Raw genomic sequence first — 21,917 nt, forward strand, 5'->3', positions numbered from 1 at the left:
GGAAGGGACCTTAAAGATGATCCTGTTCCAGCCCTGTCATGGGCAGGGGCACCTTCCACTATCCCAGGTTGCTCCAGGCCCCAGTGTCCAGCCTGGCCTTGGACACTGCCAGGGATGGGGCAGCCACAGCTGCTCTGGGCACCCTGTGCCAGGATCTCACCTCCCTCACAGAGAAGAATTTCTCAATATCCCATCAAACCCTGCTCTCTAGCCGTGGGAAGCCATTGCTCCTTGTCCAACCTGGGTGTTTTCTTGGGAGACAGACACAAACTGCTCAGATAAAGTCTTGCTGCACTTGTTCATGATGGAAGTGCTGGATGTGCTGAATTGTATTGGAAAAACCCAGTGGGCACTGAACACTTAAGGGTCCATCCAGAGATATGAGGGTGCTGCTGTACCATGGTCTCCAGCAATTCTCCTACAAGTTACTGCATTATCTGGTTTATTCCAACCTTTTCAAATGAAAACATCAAAAGTTGGTGATGATAGGAATTATAGATGTGTATGTATGTGTAAATATAGACACAGTGAGATGGAAATTAGTTTCCAAGGAGGCCTCACAAAGGTATAGCATAAATATGAGAGAATCCATTTTTACCACCTTGAATATAACTGAAAAGTTAAAAATGGTTACTTTGCTATTTGAATAATAATCCCCAGGGAAAGGAAAAGAATTCAGGCTCCTGAACAAAGCAACCTTTCTTGAGGAGAGTTGGAGAATTTGGGGGAACATTCCTGTTCAGTGACTCTGGAGTAGCTGCACAAGAGCCTGTGGGATAATGGGTTGGTTCATTTGAGCCCTGTCACCAATACAGCCACTAAGATCCACAGGAGAGGTGAGGAAATAGGGCTGGATTTCAGAAAGCAGCTAAGCCAGCCTTCCTCTTCAGCCTCAGCAGAGGAGGAGTTGGTGTTTTATCTCACATAGACAACACACACAAATACTGAAATGCAGCAATGGAAACCTTCCAAATCAGAGTTTAGTACATTGAGTTCTTGCTCCTGGGAATAGCCTCAGGATCTCCACTCTGAGATAAGGCAATAATCCCCGTGACTGCAGAGCTTAAAACTTTCCAACGCTTCTTGGAGAACTTTTACACCCAGGTTATTTACAGAGGAGAGTCTGAGGTTAAGTAGAGGCACTGTTGATGTCAGGGAGTGTTGGATGTTGGGTGCCTGCAAGCAGGACGTGTTGAAGTGTGTTTGTGGTGGGTGTGAAGTTTGGTGCTGGTAACCTGCACCTCCTGCTCCCTCAGTCGCACTGGCGGCATCACAGAAACCTGTGCAGCTGCTGAGGGCTCATGGAAACCATGGTTTTCACATCCTCCTCCTCTTCCCTCCCACAAGTCCTTCAACAGCATTTTTAGCCACAATCCCATTGGTCACGTGTGGAGATGCTGCTGCTGATTGTTCTGATAAATCCTTGTAGTTCATTATTTCACAGAGCAGTTCTCACTGCCACTGTAAACAGCAGAAGGAAAAACTTATTGGATGTGTGTAAGAACAAGGAAAGGGGTGTATGACGTATTTTTAATATTATTTTTCATTCAACATGAATTTCCTGGTGCTGAAAATAATTCTAATTCATGTTCTCATTTTTTTTCTGTACAGTTTGCTTTATTCATGCTGTTGTATTTCATTGCATCCAAGTGAAACCGCTGGGTTGGAATGAGTTAGGATAAAACTCTAATAACTTTATAACTAAGCATTTGCACTTCTAGCATGTGACTCTCAGCCTTTCTTTCTCTCATGTTCTGATGTTGACACTCTTTTCTTGCTGCTGTGGTTTCCTTAAGAAAACAGTCCTTTGTCTCCTACTCAGAGTCCCAGTTCATTGCCCAGCCTTAGTAATCCCACTTGCATGCTCAGTAGGTAGAGACAAGACAGATGGAAGAATCATCATTTTTCAGACCAGAGCATTAACTCGCAGATAGATCCCTGTGAGTTTTCCAGCCCCATAACTTCAGTTTTCTGTTGAGGCAGGAGTATTTTTCTTGTCTGCTGTGATTTAGGACTTTTTCACAGTTTTGTGTTGGGAGACGAAGGGAAGGATGGTGCATAAACCTCCCCCATAGTTTCACATAGCCTTGAAAAGCTGTATTAGATCAGCTGTGTTGCTAGTGATTGACTTGATTTCAGGGCCATCTCCAGTGTAAGTGACTGTTTCCTGTTGTCGTTGGATCATTTTCTCAGGAAAATGTCTCCATTTGAATTCAGTTTGGGTTCCCTCTTAGCACAAGGAAGGGACTGACTGCAGCTGTCTCTGAACCCTGAGCCAATGATGGCTTTTGAATTGTCTAATGACTTGTTTAGTCAAACAGGGCCTTTTAACAATTGCCCATGCAATATACTCAATAAATTAGCACTGACAAGGGAATATTCTGGATGTAGCACTAATCCCCTGTTTGTTAATTGGCTCCAGACTTAGGAGCCTGACAGGGTTCCCAGCAGAGCAGGCACAGGGATTGTCAGTGCCAGCATCTCCATGGAGTGAAGCACATGCCAAGGTCGATACCCCTTCTTTAACTCCCAGATGATATTTAAAAAATGGGTCTATGTCTGAATCACAAATACCACCTAAAACAACATGGGGAAAAAAGGAATAGAAACTGCAGCTGTTGTGAAGCACAGAAGTAGCTGTGGGATTTGGGCATGGGGCTTTCTCTTCCAGTATTCCCTAGAATACCAACTATTACCCTCCCAGCTATTTATTATTATGTGCTGTGATAATTAAACTGGAAATGCTTACCAGGCTGAACTTCAGTAGCCCCTCTCTTCAGGCCTGATGTCAGGTCTGCCTATCATCACTGCACCTGAGCCCTGCAGTGGGGCCACAATGACTCTTCTGTTCTGCCCATTTTTAATCCCTTGGCATGGTGAGTGTCTTTTCCAGCACACTCTGATAAGCACAGCAATAAACAGGAGCTATGTTCTGGCTGACCCTGCTGCTGAGTTATTGTCTTTTTAAACTAGATGGTTTGATTTTTTTAAAAATTTGATCCCATTTAAAAATCTTTTAGTTATGGTAAAATGCAGGTTTATGTGACTGTATTAGGAGAAAGGGTGGTTTCTATGGCTGTGTTGGCTCCAGCATATTTTTTCATCTCTGTCAGGGATGAGAAATAAATATATATGGAGTGGAGTGTGATTGCCCCTGAGCAGGGGTTGAGAACTCACTTCTTGGAGCATTATTTGCCTAGGACCTGCATGAGGAGGGAGGTGAAGCTTCTTCCTTTCCCTCAGAGGTGTCAGACTGAAATACAATCTGCATTTCTGTTCCACTGAAACATGCAGGAGTATCTTCAGCTAAGGAATTCATGTTTTCAGTGTCATTTGCAGACAGGAACGTGAGGTCAGGAGATGAGAGTCCTGAATTATGCTTGGTTATGGATTTTATTCAGTGTGACTCAGAGCAAGGAATTTCATTTATTCCCTCATGCACACACCAAATGATTGTTTTTCCTCATGTATTGGAGTGATATGGTAAAACTGTAAACTGCAGAAGTTCTGAATGAAGATTTAAATGTGTCAAATGCTGTGTGAGTTAGAATGGCTTTGTTAATTCATTGATACTCCTGAGTTTTGTTGTTGTTAATCCCTTCCCTGACCTGCACTTTGAATCATCCCAACCGAAGTTTTGTCCTTTAGCCTGACTGAAGATGTTTTAATGGCTCCCCTTCAGAGGAGTGCTCAGGAGAATGTTCTGAACTGTTTCTCTCCCTCACCTGTAGATTTGATGTGACAGAGTCCATGCTCTGCACAGTGGCCATCCAGCTCCTCACGGGCACGCTGGGGCCCTCCTTCTGGAACTACACGGTAAAGCTCTGCTGGGCAGTGCCCCGACTGAGCAGGGCAGCACCTTTGTCATGCACTGCTCTGTGGAAAGCAGCTCCTCCAGGGATTTCACCAGTGTTTTCATATTTAACACAAGGAGGAAAAATATTTGAACAAGTAGGAAAATTTTGATTTAACTGGAAACAAATTTATTTGAAAGTATCACATTTTATATGAATCTGGAGCAAAACCTTCTATTTAACAAAAGTTTGATTTAAACTTTTCTTTTTATCACAGTTTTGGCTTTGCCTAAAAGCCAAGCAGGGCTGTGGAAGCAGCTCTTAAGCGTGGGTGTTAAATAATATTGTTGGAACTATTTTTTTAAAAAGGTTCTTTTGTTGCTGCCATTTCAATACCTTTCCACCAAAAAAAAAAAAAAAAAAAAAAGAATTTCTTGGCTCTTTCAAGAAACTCCGTCTTGTGTAATAACTTTAAAAGTCTGGTTAAAAATGTCTGGTTTAAGCTGTGCAGCTTGATCCCTGTGCTTGTAGCTTCATGAAGAAGTAACTTCCTTTCCAGCATGTCTTTATTTTCAAAATACTTTTCCTTTTATCTGTGCTAAATAAATCCTTCTCCCCTCTAGTTTGCTACTCTTAGAAAGGATTTTCTCTTCCTTATTTCTCCTGTTTTTTTCCTAATACATTGCATGTAGGTGAGTTTCTCTCCTAATAAAATGTTATCATTAAAAGCAAATGAATTGGACTCCTTGAAATATCTCACAGATCATGATTATTATTGTTGAATTTTTAGCCTGTACTTTTCCTTGAAATATTTGAGGATACAAGAACAGCTTTTTGATCTCTTTCTTAGAACTGCATCAGATGTTAAACAAAAGTGAGGTTATTTTTTTGGTGGTTGGTTTACATAGCCTTTGTTAAACCTGTGTCAATGCTAATTATTTTCTAATAGTTCTTTAGTTTAGCTCAGCAAAGTCTCTGCTTTCAGAAGTTTATTTAGGAAGATGAATTACTGGCTCTGCTTTAGATGCAGTAGCATCAGCAATCTGGTAAATCCTGACATGTCTTCAGCTGACCCTGGGAGCTGGGTGGCTCTAAAGGGAGTTAGGTGACATCAGTGACTTAATTTTTAAAATATTTTATTAATAATCTATGAAAGGCTGGAAATAGTGTCAAAAATGGTAATTTAGCAAGCAGTAATTGAAAGGAAGGAAGAGCTTAAATCGGGATTTTAGCTTGTGATGCCAACATCAACTGACCAAGGAGTTGCTTAGGGCAGAAAAAAATTATCAAATCACATAGTTCTGGAACACTCAATCTGAAATCATTCCCTGGTGTGATGGCTATGGGGTGGAAATAGATTGGGTGATGAAAAGAACTTGTTTGAACTGGAGTAGGACAATTTGCTATGGGATGGGAGAGAGAAGAAGGTCAGGTGCAGAGGACCTGGAGCTGCTGGAGATGTCCATCTGCAGCCCCTCGTGGCAAAGGAGGCCTTGCCATTGCAGGAGATACTGGTGATACTGGTTTTACAGCCAGCTGAGGAGTGGGGTGTGGGGGGATGGGCCAGGCAGGGCATTTTCACAGAATCCCAGGAGGATTTGGTTTAGAGGGACCTTAAAGCTCATCCCATTCCACCAAACACACTGGTACAGCTTGTTTTATTTTTCCACACCCCCTTTTATAGGGGGTTCAAAACTCTCATGCCGGAATCCATGGTTGGTTAAAATCTCTGTGCTGCCCAGCTCCTTGGCCAGTGATATGTCTGTATTTAGGATGGAATGGGGCAGCAGAGGTCTCTTGTTTGGGTTTGAATCCAACCTGTCATAACATAGGCCAGCTGAATTGGGTTTTCTGTTAGGCCAGATTTATTTGTTGAGCCACAGTCCAGCTGTGCTGTGACAATCTATCCCTTCCCTCTGGAACTGGGAAGCCACTTCCCCCTTGTTCTGTCCCTCAGGCTCATGGCACTGGCTCCTGAGACAGAACCCCAGGTGTTGCCTGTGACAAGTCTCCTCACACACTTATTTTAACACAGTTTTAGGCACTGAGTTACAGGATAGACTTTCAAATCTATTTAAATTCTGGCATGAATAATTTCAGATGCCTTCTGGCATCTTTAGTTTTACTCTTAACTCATAACTAAAGTTGCTGCTGCTTCTGAGTGATTTAGTTAGACACACCAAGCATCAATCACTTATTTACATACTCAGAGGTCATGCAGAACAGATTTTTAGGTCAGTGTTGCATATCTGCAATAAGGTAAGCTACAGAAAATGCATATTCATAATCTGACTGTTTCATGTGACAAGCATTTGTACTGAGAAAATATAATAATACAACCCTGTCTTGAAAATAATGCAGGAGTTGGAACGTATGAAGTGAGTAGCTTCAAATTCTTGCAGCACAGCTAAACCTTGTACTTGCTGGGTAGGAAAGTTTTATGTTCACCAAGGAGGGGAAAATGTCTTAAATTGTTAATGAAGTTTGCTATCCCTGTAGCATATGGGAAAATTATTTAGAAGAACCCAAAGGATTAAAAAGCTGCAAAATAAAAATATTTTGGGAGTCAAAATGGGTTTACTCCATTATTCCCCACATTCACAGTAGAAGTGTCAGAGTTTCAGCCTTATCTCCCTCTCCCTGAAGCTCTGCAGTGTCACACTGCAGTTCTTGTACTGATGGAACGTGACTTTGGTTTGGAACATTTTGCCCTGGTGATTTTTCAGAGACCAGATTTAGACTGTTTTAATTCAGTTTAGCTCAACAATATAGAGGAATTGCAAATAAAGGTGTTGAGGATGATTCCATCTGGAAGCTGCTCAGCCTTTTTTAGAAAACAAAATGTTAAAACAGTAATGTTCCTGGCAATATTTGACGACACAGGTGAGTAGAGGGATAGAAACCTCCTATGAGGAAAGGTTGGGAGAGCTGATGATGTTCAACCTGTAGAAAGGAAGAATCCAGGGAGATCTTAGAGCCCCTTCCTGTGCCTAAGGAGCTGGAAAGGGACTTTGGACAAGGGATGGAGTGCCAGGACAAAGGGGAATGGTTCCAAGTGCCAGAGGGCAGAGATACATGGGATGGTGGGAAGGATAGTGAGGGTGAGGAGACCCTGGCAGAGGCTGACTGGAGAAGCTGTGGCTGCCCCATCCCTGGCCATGTCCAAGGCCAGGCTAGATGGGGCTTGGAGCAACCTGGGATAGTGGAAGGTGTCCCTGCCTATGGCAGGGGGTGGAATGGGATGAGTTTTGAGGTCCCTTTTAACTCAAATCAGGCTGAGGTTCTTCTCTTATTTGGGCAGACTGTACAAGTTAGAACACTGGCAAATAATCTGCATTTCAATTTGTCACAGCAGGGAAAGGAGAATCAGTAGAGGAAAACACTGCAGTGTGTGCAGGAGAATCCATGGATGGCAGTGTCACCACAGGAATTGCAGCTGCCCCTGGAAGCTCTGCAGGAATTCTCCTGTCTTGTGAGTTTAGGCAGATAGGGAGTGAGGGGTGAGATGTTTAAAAACTCACAACTTCTATGCTTCCCTGACTTCATTTGAATTAAATCCTTGGGAATTCTGCTTTGCAGCCCATGGTTTGCCCCCAGTGCAGTGCTGACATTTTCTGACCCTGTCCCTGCCTTCTACAACTCTTCTGGTTTTTATTCTTCCCTAACATCACTTTGCTGCAGAATCAGTACTTCTCAGCATTGTTGTGAGTGTTCTCCCCAGCCTTGTCATTGGATGTTCTATCTGGGCATTTTGGTTTGTTAAATACTGAGTTGTCAGCATCAGCTCTTTGTTCTTTTTCTTCACCTGGATGTTCCTGCTGATCTTAAATCCTAATTCAGGGTCTTCTGTTTATTTTATGGAAGATGAAAAAGCCCCTGGTTTATTTGAAGAAGAGATTTTTAGAACTTGTCCACTGACCTTGTACAATAACTTTCCGTCCATCTATTGTAGTGTGGGAATGTCTTGGGAAAAGGGTTTGTTTCATTTTCTTCATTTTTTGGGGCTTAACAATCCTCCACACAATGTGCACAGTGTCAGTGTCTGGGCTGTGCTGACACAACTCAGTTGTCAGGAAACATCAGGCAGCAAAGCCATCAGACTGGGGGGAAGTGTGTCTCCAGTGATGCCTGAAAATAACCCACTGAATAAAAATATCCCCATTCAGAGGCTTTAAGGACCTCTTGCAGAATTCATGCTGCTTGCTCTTCCCTTTTGTTTTTTCTTCAGATTTCCACTGTAGTATTTAAATGAGTAAATAAATACAAACACAAGTTGAAAATAGAATCTTTGAACTGGCTCGTTCCCTTCTTGCTTTGAAATGGGTTTGCTTTCTTACAACTCTGTGTGTGGTAGCTGCTTGTATGTAATTGTGATTATAGTAATTAAATGAGGCAGTCTGCAGTAACAAAGGCCTTTCCCTATTTTCTGCTTTTTTGCCTTATTTTTTTACAATAATTTGATAAAATATGTATGTCTCCAAAATTGTGTTTTCTCTAATGTTTACCATGGAAGAGTCACTTAACTATGCAGTGGAACTTGATGTAGAATAAAATATGGTGCTAATGGCATCATATCTAAGCAGGAAGATTTTCACCCTACTTTATGAATAAATTACCCATCCACTAAAGCAAGCTGCATGAATTTTCCCTCGAAAAGAAAGGGACTGGTCAGTCTCCATCCACATGGAGCAGGTTTCCTGCAGCCCTGCTTTTGCCATCCCATTTTATTAGGTACTTCCCAGCTCTACCAGGAGTTTAAAAATGCTGTGGTGACTGAGGCAATTTATGGATTTTTTTTTTTTTTGATTGTCAGCTCATTTTCCCTGGACCCATTGCATAAATTGAAGTTAATCATTTAGGTCCAAGAATGTCCTCTGGATCACCCCATGCATTGGTGCTGTCCAGGCAGTGTGGATATTGCACTGCTGAGGTCTCTCTTGACAAAGCCATTGTTGCTTTGGTTTACAATGGCATTCTTTCACTTTTTTTTTTTTTCCATTTTAGGAGCTGTTTAGGACTTTTTTGAAGACTGGTAGCAGTCCACTTGTCTGTCATTCCCATTTATTCCTCCCAAGAGGAGCTGCCAAGTCCCACTGGCTCAGTGTTGGGTTGTGTGGCTTCCAGGGGCTGAGCAGATCCTCCCTTCCCCCTCCCAGCATTCCTGAGGTAACAAAAAAAGCACCAGGGAAGCTGATGGGCTGGGAACTGGCACAGGAATTTCTTCTTTGGTTGGATTGTTTTAGCCAAGCCAATCTCCTGGCCCCACTGATGGCAGATGGTGCTGGCACGGGAGAGAAAGTGGGGCTGAGCAGCTGTTTTTGGGGGAAGAAGTGGTCAGATTTTAAGGAATTAGGGATGATTGCTTCATGTAGCAGCATCCTAGATGTAGCTCGTTCATGCTGTGGTTGCACAGTTACCTTGAATTCAAGTTAAACCCAGAGGGAAACTGTGTGTGTCTCTTTCACCACCTTGGACTTCCAGTTGTTTCTTCCTTCTGTGGTCCATCTCTTTGAGGAGTTGCCTATGGATTTCTGTCTAGAGGCCACTTGACATCCTGTGAAAAAAATTCACCAAATAATTCCAACATCAGGCATGTGCTTTACTGATGTCAAGCCTATCATTTTAAGTCATCTTACAGTGCTTTTAATGAGCATGGGATGTTCCCAGGTCTTTTCCCTCCTTGGGATTAAGATTTCATGCTTTCTTTAAGTGACAGTTTGGTGTTTAGTTTCTCCTCAGTAGGTCTTAATACTTTTGTGCTCTGTTTTAAGGAGCCATTTGGTATTAAAAATCTAGAATATTAAGGTGGAGCTGAATTTAAGACTCATATTTGTTCTGTGATAGGACATTGTTACTGCAAGTCAGGGAGGAGTTTTTAACAAATACTCTTGGCTGCCTGCTGCTGTTTCTGTTTGAGTTGGAAGGGCAGAGCCCTGGGCAAGGGGGTAAAGGTTGTGCCATGGCTGTGTAAAGATAAAACTATCTCCCTAAACTCAATCCAGGCACTGCTCCCCATGTATTTATTGGGCTCTCAGCCTTGTGCAAAGGTTTGTCTGGCAGAATAACTTGGGTTTCCATACACAACGTTGCTTTATTGTGCCTAAGATTTCTGCTGCCAAAAGAAATCTGGTTTCCTGTCCAAGGAAAGCTGTAAATTGGAGTTACCTCCCTGAGTTATTAGTCACTATTTCTGTGAACTTTCTCAGTTTCTTTCTGTTCTTTAGGTGATTGGCAGAAGTAGTGAAATGGGCTAAAACACATTCCTGTGCTCCTGGAATGGAGCTGCTCCAGCCCTTCCTTGGCTGGGCACACTGAGAACACATTTCCATCCTGACTCCAGGGGCTGTGAGGAAGCAGTTTGCATTAAATCAGTTGGTTTGTGTATCTCTGCTGAGCATTTTAACTTTTTTTCTTGCAAGGTACCTCAGTGACTCCATTTGTTTGTATCAGGACATTCTTTCCTCAGTGGAAGTTAATTTTTCCCCCAGCCAGTTGTGATTGCCTTGCAGGATTGTTGTTGAGCAAATTGGATATTGGAGGGCTCCAAAAAACGCTGTGGTGTCCCATCTCCAGGTTTGTGTAGTGAAAAGCAAATTGACAAAGTTAAGAATCATGGAATGGGTTGGTTTGGGAAGGACCTTAAAACTCATCTCATTCCAACCTCTGCCATGGGAGGAATGTCTGCCATGGGATTTGGGTGCAGCCTAGGAATTTTCCCTTGTACGTAAGGCTCTGCTGCTGACCAGACTGGAGATCCTGAAATGAGAGCATCCACTCCCAAAGGGAAACAAAGTCTGCAGAGAAACTCTGAGCTGATATTAACATCAATTCCATGATCTTGTAGCTCATTTAAGGCAGAGCCCACCCCATAATGCTCCTTCCCTGTGCAGGTGATATCTGCAGGGCTTTGTCACAGCAAAGCCTGTGTGTGCAGGAAGTGATTTTGTGTCTTTTAAGTAGAACCATCTAATTGGAAATAAGGATAAGCCAGAAATGTTTCAAACTGACTTAAAAGATTATTTTTGATGCAGCACTTCAGGACAAGATACTATTATATGGCTATAATAGATATATTATATATAACATTTTTATATATAATATATATCTATATTGATATATCTAGATGTATAAAATGTGTATGCCTATTTATAACATATAGAGTATATATACACTCCACATATGTATCACACCAGCAAGTCCATCCTCTTCATTTTACTTGTATTTTTATACACTTTTATTTCTGGCATTCATTTGTACACCTGTGTTTCCCTCTTTTTACCTCCAAGACTTTTACATGCTCCTTAAAACAAAGCCTTAAAGCCCTGTTTTCTCCCATTCTGTGCTGTAGCACATCCTGGCTCTGCTGGAAATGCTGCCACTGTAGCATTTCCATCAACCCTTTAGGGATTTGTGTTTCTTTTTGAAGCTTGGTGCTATTGAGAATGTTCTCGTTAAGATAGGGGAGGGAATATCATAGGAGTTAGAAATACATTTTTAGAATTTTAACATCTGTACTAAATTTTTTTTTGGTGGACAAGGTTAAAACTGAATATTTATTAGTGCAGCTGCCACAGGGCAGTGAAGAGTTCCAATGTTTCAATTGATAAAATGGATTGATGTTACTGCATTGTGAAGTAAAACAAAATTATAGCACAATATTGCTCTTAATTTAAACAATGAAACTAAATACATTTTTGCCTTCTAAATTATTTGTGAGTTTTCCTCAGCCTTTTGGGGTGTTTATACTGTGCATGACAGAGTTGCGCCACTGAGCTTGCAAATAACTGACTTGAAATTGCTTTGAATAATTCTGCTTTTTTTTTTGGCTTTTTATACATAATCAGAATTGATGTGACTGAAGTACAAATCTTCATAATAATCATGCATTTACTGGCAGTGATTGGAGGACCACCTTTTTGGCAATCTCTGGTAATTTTGCTCATGTTTTTATCTTATCCTTTGTAATAATCCCATGATTACTGAAGAACTCCTGCACATCTTGAGACAGTTTCACTTCTGCAGGAAGGTTTCACTTGTCCTTATAAATAAAACCAGATTTTTAAATTCAGATCTCATGCAATTAATGTGGATCCTGGCTGTAACAGAGTCATTAAACAAGGTTATTTTATACCCTGTGCATGCAGGTAAAAAGCTGTGAAGCATTGCATGAACTTAAACCTTTGGTGAAATCCTGGCCAAAACCTGAATGAATTCCATGCAACAAACAGTGGAGGAATATTAAACTGGGATGAAGATTTGAGGGAACTCTTGGAAAGCAGTTGGGAACCATCAGTAGATAATTTGGCCTGAATGTGGCTGGTAACTCTTGATTTGTCTAAGGGGAAAACCTCCAGTTGTCAGGTTTTTCCTTTTAAACTAAGATGAGTAAATGAGCTGCTGGCACAGCCTGGCTGCAGATGCTTTATTTATATCTATATATTTATATCTGTGTATATATATCTATATATAATATAGATATGTTGATACAGGCTCACCAGGTCATGTCAGCTGCCAATTTAGTAATAACAATAATAATAATAATACAATAGTAAGTATTACTGAAGCCACATTGAGCTATCAAAATGGCATTGTCCGCAGAAAAGCATGTATGTGCATACATAAATTTAAAATATATAAATTTACAGGAAATAAAATTCAAAGCATGGATTTTCTGGAAGGTTTTCCTTCCTGGTTATTGATCTTTCTGTATTTGTTAAATGCAATTCTTAAGGAGAAAGAAATCCTGATTTCATTAGCACCAAGAGATGGTCAAAAGTCCCTGAAAAGCTTCACCCCAAATGGATGAATTTCTAATCTGCTCTATGGAAGCAATGAACCCACAATATGTGGAGAGCATCCCAAGTGAACTAATCATGGCCATTGATTCTGCTGCTTGTGCTTTCAGGCTTAAAACTGCAAAGCCCTTAATTAATTCTATAAACTGCAAAGTAAATACCATCTAAAAGGAATGAGGGTAGATAGGACTGATCAAAAAGTAAAAATGAGGCTACACATCACTTTACTGGTGCCAGGTTTTCCAGAAATATTAGTGTGGCCAAAGTCTCCATGCAGCTATAATTTAATATTCTGTGTTACCAAGAAAATTTCTCAATTCCCATTCTCAGTTTCCTTTAAAAAAAAAGGAGTGTGGGGAGGGAAATGCTGCTACAGCAACCTCTGGCACAATTCAGTGATGTTAGTGTGAGCTTAGAAATGGGTTTCTTGATATTAAATTGGTAAAATAACTCTAAAATAGCCTTTTAAATAACCCTTTTTAGCAAAATCATGAGATCTGCCAGAAGTTCTGGGTTGCAGCAGCATTTGCCTAAGCTCCCAAAAATACTGAACTATTTTGGTTGATTTAATGAAACATTTCTCCAGAGAATAGCCTTAATCAGGTCTCCCATGACAATGCTGTTTAATCCAATGAGTGAGATTTTGTGTTCCTTTAGAGATAAATGTTATTTACTGCTTGCAGAGCAAAATAAATCAAACAACCTCTTCTCACCCAGCCCTCTCTAATCCTTTAATACTTGATGTAACTGCAAAAATGGCGGTTTGGTATTTTGGTATTTTTTATTCACTTCTATATGGGGGAAATACAGAGTCAATGTGGTTGTGTACTCAAACATTCCACTTTTCATGGGGAAAGCAAAATACTCTGAACAGGTGAAATGCAGAGTTGTGAATTTTGGCAATTGTTGCTTTCATTGCCTTTCCTTTATTCCATGAAACTGTGTGTGCCTGCCATGGCTCCCTCCTTTCTGGCAGTGTAGATTCTCTTTGAAGCCTGTTAAATGCTGCTCTCAAGGCTCCTGGAGCTGGATAATTCCTCTGGGATGCTGAGTGTGGCTCCAGCTTGGACCATTTGGGACATGCCAGTAAAGCAAGGAAGCTCAGGATAACTCATTTAATAGATTGTATATTTGGAATTGATTTTCCTGCTTGAAGCACGAAAAGTGCTGCACTTGCTGGAGTTTTCTTCCACAGGGTCTGGAATAGGAAAAAACACAAACACTCTGGGAATGTGAAGCTGGAGTTCAGCCCTCAGGAAGCTGCTCCTCTGGCAGATGTGACTGCAGTGTGTCTGGACAGCTCTGAACTCCAGCTGGGATCCAGCCCTGTGAGAAGGGCTCCAGGGTCAGGGTTGCCCAGCTGGCTGTGGTATTTGTGGGATTGGTGACAGGAGTTGTTCCTGGAGGAAGTGGCTCTGTGTGGTCACTCTGTTCTCTTACATGCTCCTCCCTGCTGCTTCTATGAACCCTTAGCTGGGCTCTGCTCTGGCCTGTTCCCTTATTTTTTTTTTTTTTTAATCCAAATTCATTCTGCATAAAACTGATAGAATGTACTCTGGAATCCTGGCAGTAATTTTCTGGCAAAATATCCCAGACTTGCTTTAATGCTGTCTCTGGCAACCACTTCTGCCTGTCCATTGCCTGCTGCCACTTGGTTACTGCCATGCCTGGGCTGTTCCCAAACAAAATCTGGGGTCCTGGAATGGCTTGGTTTGGAATGGATCTTAAAGCTCATTCAGTCCCACTCCCTGCCATGGGCAGAAGCACCTTCCACTAGAGCAGGTTGCTCCAAGCCCTGTTCAGCCTGGAATGCTTCTTTCCCAGGCTTTTCCTGGATTCTGCAGCTCTCTGGGCAGTGCAGCCTTCCCTCTGTGATCAGTCTCTGAGGGTTTAACAGACAACATGATTTGCCTGTTAAAAATGTCACTGGTGATGCTTCCCTGCATTGCTGATGTGGTTTTGGGAAGTTCTGCCTGCATGAGACTTTGGATGAAGCCCCTGGAATCACCAGGAAGGGCAGAATAATTGCAGGGACTGTAGTGATACATGGAATTGCAGACAGGGAAGCCTGGCAGCTGTCTTCCAGTGTCATCTGAATTAAAATTCAGGAGCTGCAGTGCCACTTTGTAGGAACATTTCCCTCTCTCCCTCTACTCAGAGGGAAAAACTAAAAGTAATCTGGTATTTGCTTGATTTTGCTGCTTCCCACTTTTGGCTTTGTTGCTCCCATTTTGTACATGGAGAAATTCAGCAGGTGCTGACTTTTTAATCCACTCCTGGCTTTCCTCTGCTAAATTTCTTTATGTGGCTGGTTTTTACAAATTTTTTCTTCAGGCATGTTTACACTGATGACGCTGCTGTGGAGGCCAAAAGGAGGGTGTTAAGAACTCAAAATTTGCCAAACTGGATGTTACAATAGTGTGGCCTTGACTTTCCCTGAGCATCCTTCTCCAGTGTTCTAGTGGTAGCTGGAAGTTTTCCCCAGCAAACTCCCTTTGTCTTGGGGAATTGTCAACCTTAATGTCTATTGACTCCTGTGATGGGAGTTTGCTATTGTTTCCTTTTGCTTGTAAAAGTCAACCCACCTCCTCCTTTAAATACCAAAGTATCAGTTCTGAGGCAGAGGCCAGCACAGGTACCTGCTTTTAGAAGAGCTTCCTGATGTTAATGAATGATTACAAGTAGTGCTCCAGTCTGGCAGTTCAAGCCTTCTCTTTATTTGTCTTTATTCCTCCGCTACAATCTTCTAGGAAATGCCTTTTTTTGCCTTAGCAAGGGAGAAATATATTTAAGTATCATGAAACTGGGTGGGGTTTGGGAGTGGGCTGAACAAGGCATGAAGGGTTAAAGCTCCTCTGCCTCTTTACCATGCCCTGGAAACATCAGGAGATTCAGTTATTGAATGGAATAGAAAACTTAGGATCTTCAAGAATCATCTTCAGGCTCTGGGAGTGTTTAGACAATGCTCTCAGACACAGGGTGGGATTGTTGGGGTGTCTGTAGGAGCAGGCGTTGGACTGGATGCTTCTGGTGGGTCCCTTCCAACTCATAATACTCCATGATTTACCTGCTGAAGGCTACTCTGAGGGTTTAATTAAAGAAAAATAGAAGCAACTTGACCTCCTTTGGGCTCTTGTTCCTGACTGGACTCATTAGGGAGCCAAGCTTTTATTCAGTTGAGTGCCATGACTGCAGTTCCTGTGTAAGGAGTAGTTGAATACAGTTGGCAAGTTTTGGATTGTTATCTCTAAACACTTGCTTCCATAACATATTTCCTGTGGTTTACTTTGGGCTATTCTTCATTTCTAGTTTTTCCTGTTCTGTTTGAAACATGACTGTTAAAAAACGAAGGAAACTTTCAAAATTGCCTGTGCTCATTCTCCCCTTCTTTAGCAACCTCATCCTTCCTCTGCTGGGTCACTGACTCTGATCTGACTTGTCTGGTCTCTTTGCTTGCCTTGCCTTGCATGAAAGATCACATCCAGTACTTGAAAGGGTTTATCTGACCATCCCAAGTGGCCCTTGTTCTGCCCAGTTTGATCTTGACTGCAGCTTCAGGAAAGGTGATGATTCTCTTCCCTGGGATGATTTAGAGCAAGTTCTTGGTTTCTGTTAATTTTCCTGCTTTTGGTATCTCTTCTCTGGTAACTGAACACAAGTCTGGCTTTCTGGGAAGCTTCATGGAAGGATTTTTGTAAAATATATTTTTCTCTGTAGAAATGTCAATCTCTGTATAGCAGAGAGGGAGAAGAGCAAATATTGTGTTGGAAAGTGGAGTGTTTGAGTGCACCTGAAATATTAACCCAAATTTGAGTTTGTGCATATTTTAACCTCTTGTCTCTCTTCCATTAAGATTCCAGTACTGAATATTCAGGTGAAAATATTCCCAGCTCTTTGTACTGTGGCAGGAACCATTTTCTCCTGTACAAACTACTTTGGTGTGATCTTCACAGGTGGAGTTGGCAAAAATGGATCCACTATAGCAGTGAGTACCTTGGGCTGCCAGTTCCTCCTCAGCACAGAGGCTCTTCAGCCACAGTTTGTATTTAACATAATCCCTCCTCCATGGGAAATAGTTTCCCTTCAGCTCCTTGCTGGCTTAGGCAAAACAAGTTAATATTGTGTGTGTAAGAAGAGTAGAATTATGAGTAAAAGTTTTAAAATTTTTGATTGAAAGTACTTATTTTGTACTTTGATATTTGTTTTTGAATTAATGAGATAAACCAAGTTATACACCCCTCACTGAAGAGTTCACAGAAAAATCCCATGCAAAAATCCATTCAGGAGAAAATTTCTCAAGAAGATTCTGTGTTTGATCCTTCTGAAAGATCTGTATTATTTATATTACCAATGTAAAAGAACAAGTGGAGGTGTCTGCACAAGCACCTTCTGTTGCAGTGTTCTTGCTGCCTAAAATCTGATTTTTCCCCAGCACCAGAAAGTTTACACCACATTCTCAGCTGCTGCATGCTCAAGTTTCACCACTTTTTGTTTTTTATTAGCAGCAGCATTCGGAAAGATGTTTCTAATGTGATTTTATTTTTAACCCCTCATTGCATACCACATGAGGGGCTGAGGTTTGTTTGCAATGTGCACATTTTATTAACCTCATGCTTTAATCTCACCATAGGGAACAAGTGTACTCTCACCTTTTCTCCATATTGGCTCAGTGATCGCCTTGGCTGCAATGATCTACAAGAAATCTGCTGTGCAGCTCTTTGAGAGGCACCCCTGCCTCTACATTCTGACTTTTGGCTTTGTGTCTGCCAAGATCACCAATAAACTGGTGGTGAGTGTGCCAGAACCTTTCCAAGTCCTGTTGCAGGAGAACTTTTTATAGATTATAGAGCTCTCTGGGTGTTCCACTGAGTAACTGGCACTTGTTTGTGCACTGAAGAGATATTTGTGCTTTGCTTAAAGTAGCCTGGAGGTGCAGCAGAGCTTTTTCTGTTTGAAAGGGCAGTGGAATTTGGAGTTGATGCTGTGGTGGTTGCACGGGCAGCACTGGGCTGTTTCTCTTCATTCCCCAGCTGTTCAATTCACACTTCTGCAGTGTATTTGTGCACATGTGTGAAGAGTTGGGCTGGAACAGAGGTGGATGGAGTCCTCCTCAGATGCAAAAGAGAGGAAGGTTTGGCAGAAGGAGAGGAGGTGATGGAGCTGTTGAGCTTTGAACCTTGCTGAGGGTTTAACCTGAAGAATTGGAGGAAAATAGGGATTAAAATCATTAACAGGTTTGTACAAGGGTGGAGGTGTCAGTGCATGAGGGTTAAACAGCTCCTGCCTCAGATGCCCTCCCAGTCCTGCAGGCCTCTGTTGGGCTACTGTGAGCTGGGCCAGTGCTGGACTTAACTCACAGTGGAAGAGTTTAAATTCATAGTGGAAGAAGAGTTTCTTTCTTACCACACCTGCTTTGGTGCTCAGTCCCATTCCAGCCATGCTGAGCAGTGAGGGTGGAGTGTGGGATGGGTTCTGTGCATGTAGGGAGGTGGGAAGGGCACACTTGAACACCAAAAATGTTCATCAGATTGTAACCTGAGAGAAGTGATCCTTATGGAATGGGAGAAAAAGAGGTGGAGAGAGAGGAACAGCAAGTGTCCTTGACTTTTGAAGCTCCAGCAGCTGTGAGTTTTTGTTTCCAGGCTAAGCTTTAAAATTTACTAGTCTGCTTCCATTTCACTGTTTGGTTTCTGGCAGGAGGAGGAGGTGAGCTGGAAAACTTGTTTTTTTTTTTCCTGTGCTACATTCTCTGCTCTAATCTCTGTAGCTGTGGAGCACCATGTTTCAAACAATATTGTTGCTGCCACTTGAGTATTGAACATTTTACAGTAATATGGCTTGAACTGTATAGTTTTGGCTCTGTGTATTCTGAAATCAGTCTGCCTCAACTGGCACATGTTTATTTCTTAAACTTCCCTTTTTTTTTATTTTTACTGCAGGTTGCCCACATGACCAAGAGTGAGATGTATCTGTATGACACAGCATTCATAGGGCCAGCATTGCTGTTCCTTGACCAATATTTTAACAGCTTTATTGATGAGTATATTGTCCTCTGGATTGCCCTGGTGAGTCCAAGCTCATTTTATTAATTAGCTCTGCCATTAATTCATTGTGTTGGCTGTGCCCAGCTGAATCCCCTGGAGGGGATGGATTTGAAGCTGGTACAGAGCTGAGCAGGGTCACAGTGTCCCTGGTTTGGTGTTGGGACAGTCCTGGGCACTGTCATTTGGGATGGTCTGGGTGAGGGCACTGAGGCACTCCCAGTCATTTTGCATAAGACACCAGCTTGGGTAGGATGTGGATATTCTGGAGGGATTCTGGACAGGCTGGATCCATGGCCAAGGCCAGTGGTGGGAGGATCAACCAGGCCAAGTGCCAGGTCCTGTCCTTGGGTCACAACAGCCCCATGGAATGTGCCAGGCTGGGGGAAGATGTCTGGAAAGCAGGAAAAGTATCTGGTAGTGCTGGTGACAGTGGCTGGACATGTACCCAGGAGTGCCCAGGTGGGCAGTGGCACCTGGGCAGTCACAGCCATGATGTGTCCAGAAGGCCCAGTGTGGTGCCCTGTGCTGGCACTGTGGGGCACCTCCAGTCCTGGGCACAGCTCTGGGCCCCTCCTGACAAGAGAGACACTGAGGGGCCGGAGCTTGTCCAGGGAAGGGAAGAGAGCTGGGGAAGGGGCTGGAGCAGCAGGAGCAGCTGAGGGAGCAGCTGAGGGGCTCAGCCTGGAGAAAAGGAGGCTCAGGGGGGGCCTTGTGGCTCTGCAAAATTCCCTGAGAGGAGGGGACAGCCAGGAGAGGTCGAGTTCTGCTGCCAGGCAGCAAGGGCCAGGACAAGAGGAAATGGCATCAAGCTGGGCCAGGGGAGCTTCAGGTTGGATATTTGGGAAAAAAAAAATCATGCTGAAAGAGTTAATCAGGCATTGGAATAAGTTGCCCAGGGTAGTGATGGCATACTTGTCACATACTTGGAAGTGTTCAGAAGGTGTCTGGATGTGGCACCTGGGGTCATGGGTTAAGGGTGATCATGGTGGCTCTGGGGTGAAGTTGAGACTCCATGATCTTGAAGGTCGCTTCCAACCTTGATGACTGTGATAGTTTAAAATTTCAAAGCACTGTAGCAAGTATTCAAGGCTTAGAATAGAGTATTTTGCAGATGATTGTTGCTTCCTCGTTAGCAGGGGCTCTGTGATGAGCAGTGCAAAGGGGCTCTGGCTGTGCCTTAAGCTCTGTCATGACTCCAGCACTCATAGCAAAAAGAATTTGAAATTCAACTTTACCTGGGCTTATCAAATGGTCAAGTTTAATGTACAAAAACAGTGTTAATCTTTCAGTAAAATTGTGTTGATATGATGTGAAAAGATACATGTGTGGTTATCACCATTCAGAGTTAATGGGACATTTGACAGTATCTCTGTAGCTGCTGTAGCTCTTCTCTATTTTCTGATTGTAGAATTGAGTGTCTCTCTTGTCTTAGGCTGGAAGAAAGCCCAGCATTTGCAGAAACTCTAGTGAATGATGCCCAGGCCAGGTTGGACTGGGCTTGGAGCAACCTGGGTTAGTGGAAGTTGTCTCTGCTGGGGTGGAGCTGGATGGGCTCTCTCTTCCATCCCAAGCCAGTCTGTGATTCCATGGTTATTCTGAAGTTGGAGATTCCACTCAATGAACCACAGTGCTGTGGTTGTGGAGTGTGGGCTGTTACACCCTTGAGGGACACAAGGAGCAGGTGGGTGTAACTGTGGATGATTTTTCCCTGTGCAGATCCTGTCCCTGTTCGACCTGCTGCGATACTGTGTCAGTGTGTGCAACCAGATCGCTGCCCACCTGCACATCCACGTGTTCCGCATCAAGGGCTGCCCCTCGCACTCCAACCACCACTAGGGCTGGCAGCACCAGGGGGATGGAGGAGGAGTTGGGTTTCTGCAGGAGTGGATGAAGACTTGTAGGAGACTAAGGCTAAAAGCAGATAAGAACAAAGTAATTTATAATAATCAATGTTGTATAACTTTTCTTCTTTGTTATCAATAACACTCCTTTAACTAGTCTCCTGCCTGAGAGAGTGAATTCCAAGTACACCCTAGTCAACTCTCCATGTAGTCAACTCTGTTGGTTCCAAGCCCAGGAAAGCATGCAGGAAGTAAATGCTCTTTGTAATTACCTTGATTACAAATTAATCTCTATACGGTGAATGGATCCCCACCAACTGAAGTTTCTAATGTAGTATAATTACAGCTGCAATCTGACTTGCTTTTAATTTTAATATTTCATCATCTCTTAGTGAAATACTTGTTTAGTGTCCACTTGGAATTTATTTACTAAAGACCTGAGCTGGTAAAAACCCAGAGATATCTCACTAAGTTGTGTGGCTGCAGCAGCTGCCAGGTGGGAGCCAGGCTGGGGTGGTTTTGCTCGTGCATTGCTGACAAAGCGGTTTCATGCTGAACAGGGTCCTGTGAGCCAAGGGGTGCCCGGCATGCAAAATAGTGTGGTATCTTTGTCAATTAATTTTATTTTTTTAAATAAACATTATCTAAAAAGACAACTTATTTCTCAATTTTCTTCAGTGGAAAAGACTATAAGAAAAAAAAATTACTGTTTACTTTTTATGTACAAAACTTAAGCAAAATTTCCTTTCTGCTCTTAATAAATAAGAATTCTGAGAGCAACAGTTGTCTTGAGATCTATGTGTTGCTGTCCTGCTTAGACTTGTGAATGTAAAACTTGCCTGAGGTTTAGAGAGTAGTTTTCCAGTGCTTTTATGTGGATCTTGTTGTCATTCCAGGATCTCTGAGAGCTTTGCCTGCTATATAGTGCAGTAATTTGGGGTTTATTTTTTATGTAATTGTTTTAATACCATTTTAACTGTGTTGAACTGCATGAGGGACACTAAGGTTAATGGAGGGTTTAATTGCATGTTAATGAAGTTCACCTGGTGCCACAAGTCCTGGCACTGAGGGGAACTTCAGCCCCTGAGCAAAGGGGCTTAAGTGCTGAACAGGGAGTGTCTCTGAGCAGGGTCTGCCTTGGCTGTGGGGAAGCTGCTGGGGACAGCTGGAATGCTGGGATCCCATGTCTGAAATCCCAGCCCTCTAACCATGGAGCACCTCTGTGAAGGTGGGAAGGAACATCTGTGCTGGGAGCCCAGGCCAGGCAGTGCCTGTGGACAACAACATGGCTCTGAAGGAATTAAATACAATTCATGGTCAGAAAAAAAATTAAACAAAAAATTCCACACCTCAGTAGCAATAAATCAAAACCTGCCTCATCTCCTGGAAGCGCTGATGTGGATTTCCTGTGATACCCCAGTGACAGGAAAATGTACTCAGGAA

General features: G+C 42.6%; 1 protein-coding gene across 2 annotated transcripts in view; it reads left to right on the forward strand.

The window, feature by feature from the left end:
* CEPT1 (choline/ethanolamine phosphotransferase 1) overlaps nucleotides 1-21,254 on the forward strand; it is a 31,103-nt gene extending 9,849 nt beyond the window's left edge. The window contains exons 5-9 of one of the 2 annotated variants that reach the window (XM_079327014.1): nucleotides 11,639-11,723; nucleotides 16,443-16,574; nucleotides 17,220-17,378; nucleotides 18,529-18,654; nucleotides 20,350-21,254. In XM_079327014.1, coding sequence (XP_079183140.1) covers nucleotides 11,639-11,723; nucleotides 16,443-16,574; nucleotides 17,220-17,378; nucleotides 18,529-18,654; nucleotides 20,350-20,469 — 622 coding nt within the window. In that variant the 3' untranslated portion in view covers nucleotides 20,470-21,254. Of the gene's footprint in view, nucleotides 1-3,731; nucleotides 3,817-11,638; nucleotides 11,724-16,442; nucleotides 16,575-17,219; nucleotides 17,379-18,528; nucleotides 18,655-20,349 lie in introns of both variants that reach the window. The other variant, XM_079327013.1, reaches the window with a different exon arrangement.
* The last annotated feature ends 663 nt before the right edge of the window (nucleotides 21,255-21,917 follow it).

This window comes from Erithacus rubecula (genome assembly GCF_903797595.1).
Source record: "Erithacus rubecula genome assembly, chromosome: 26".
Lineage (NCBI taxonomy): Eukaryota > Metazoa > Chordata > Aves > Passeriformes > Muscicapidae > Erithacus > Erithacus rubecula.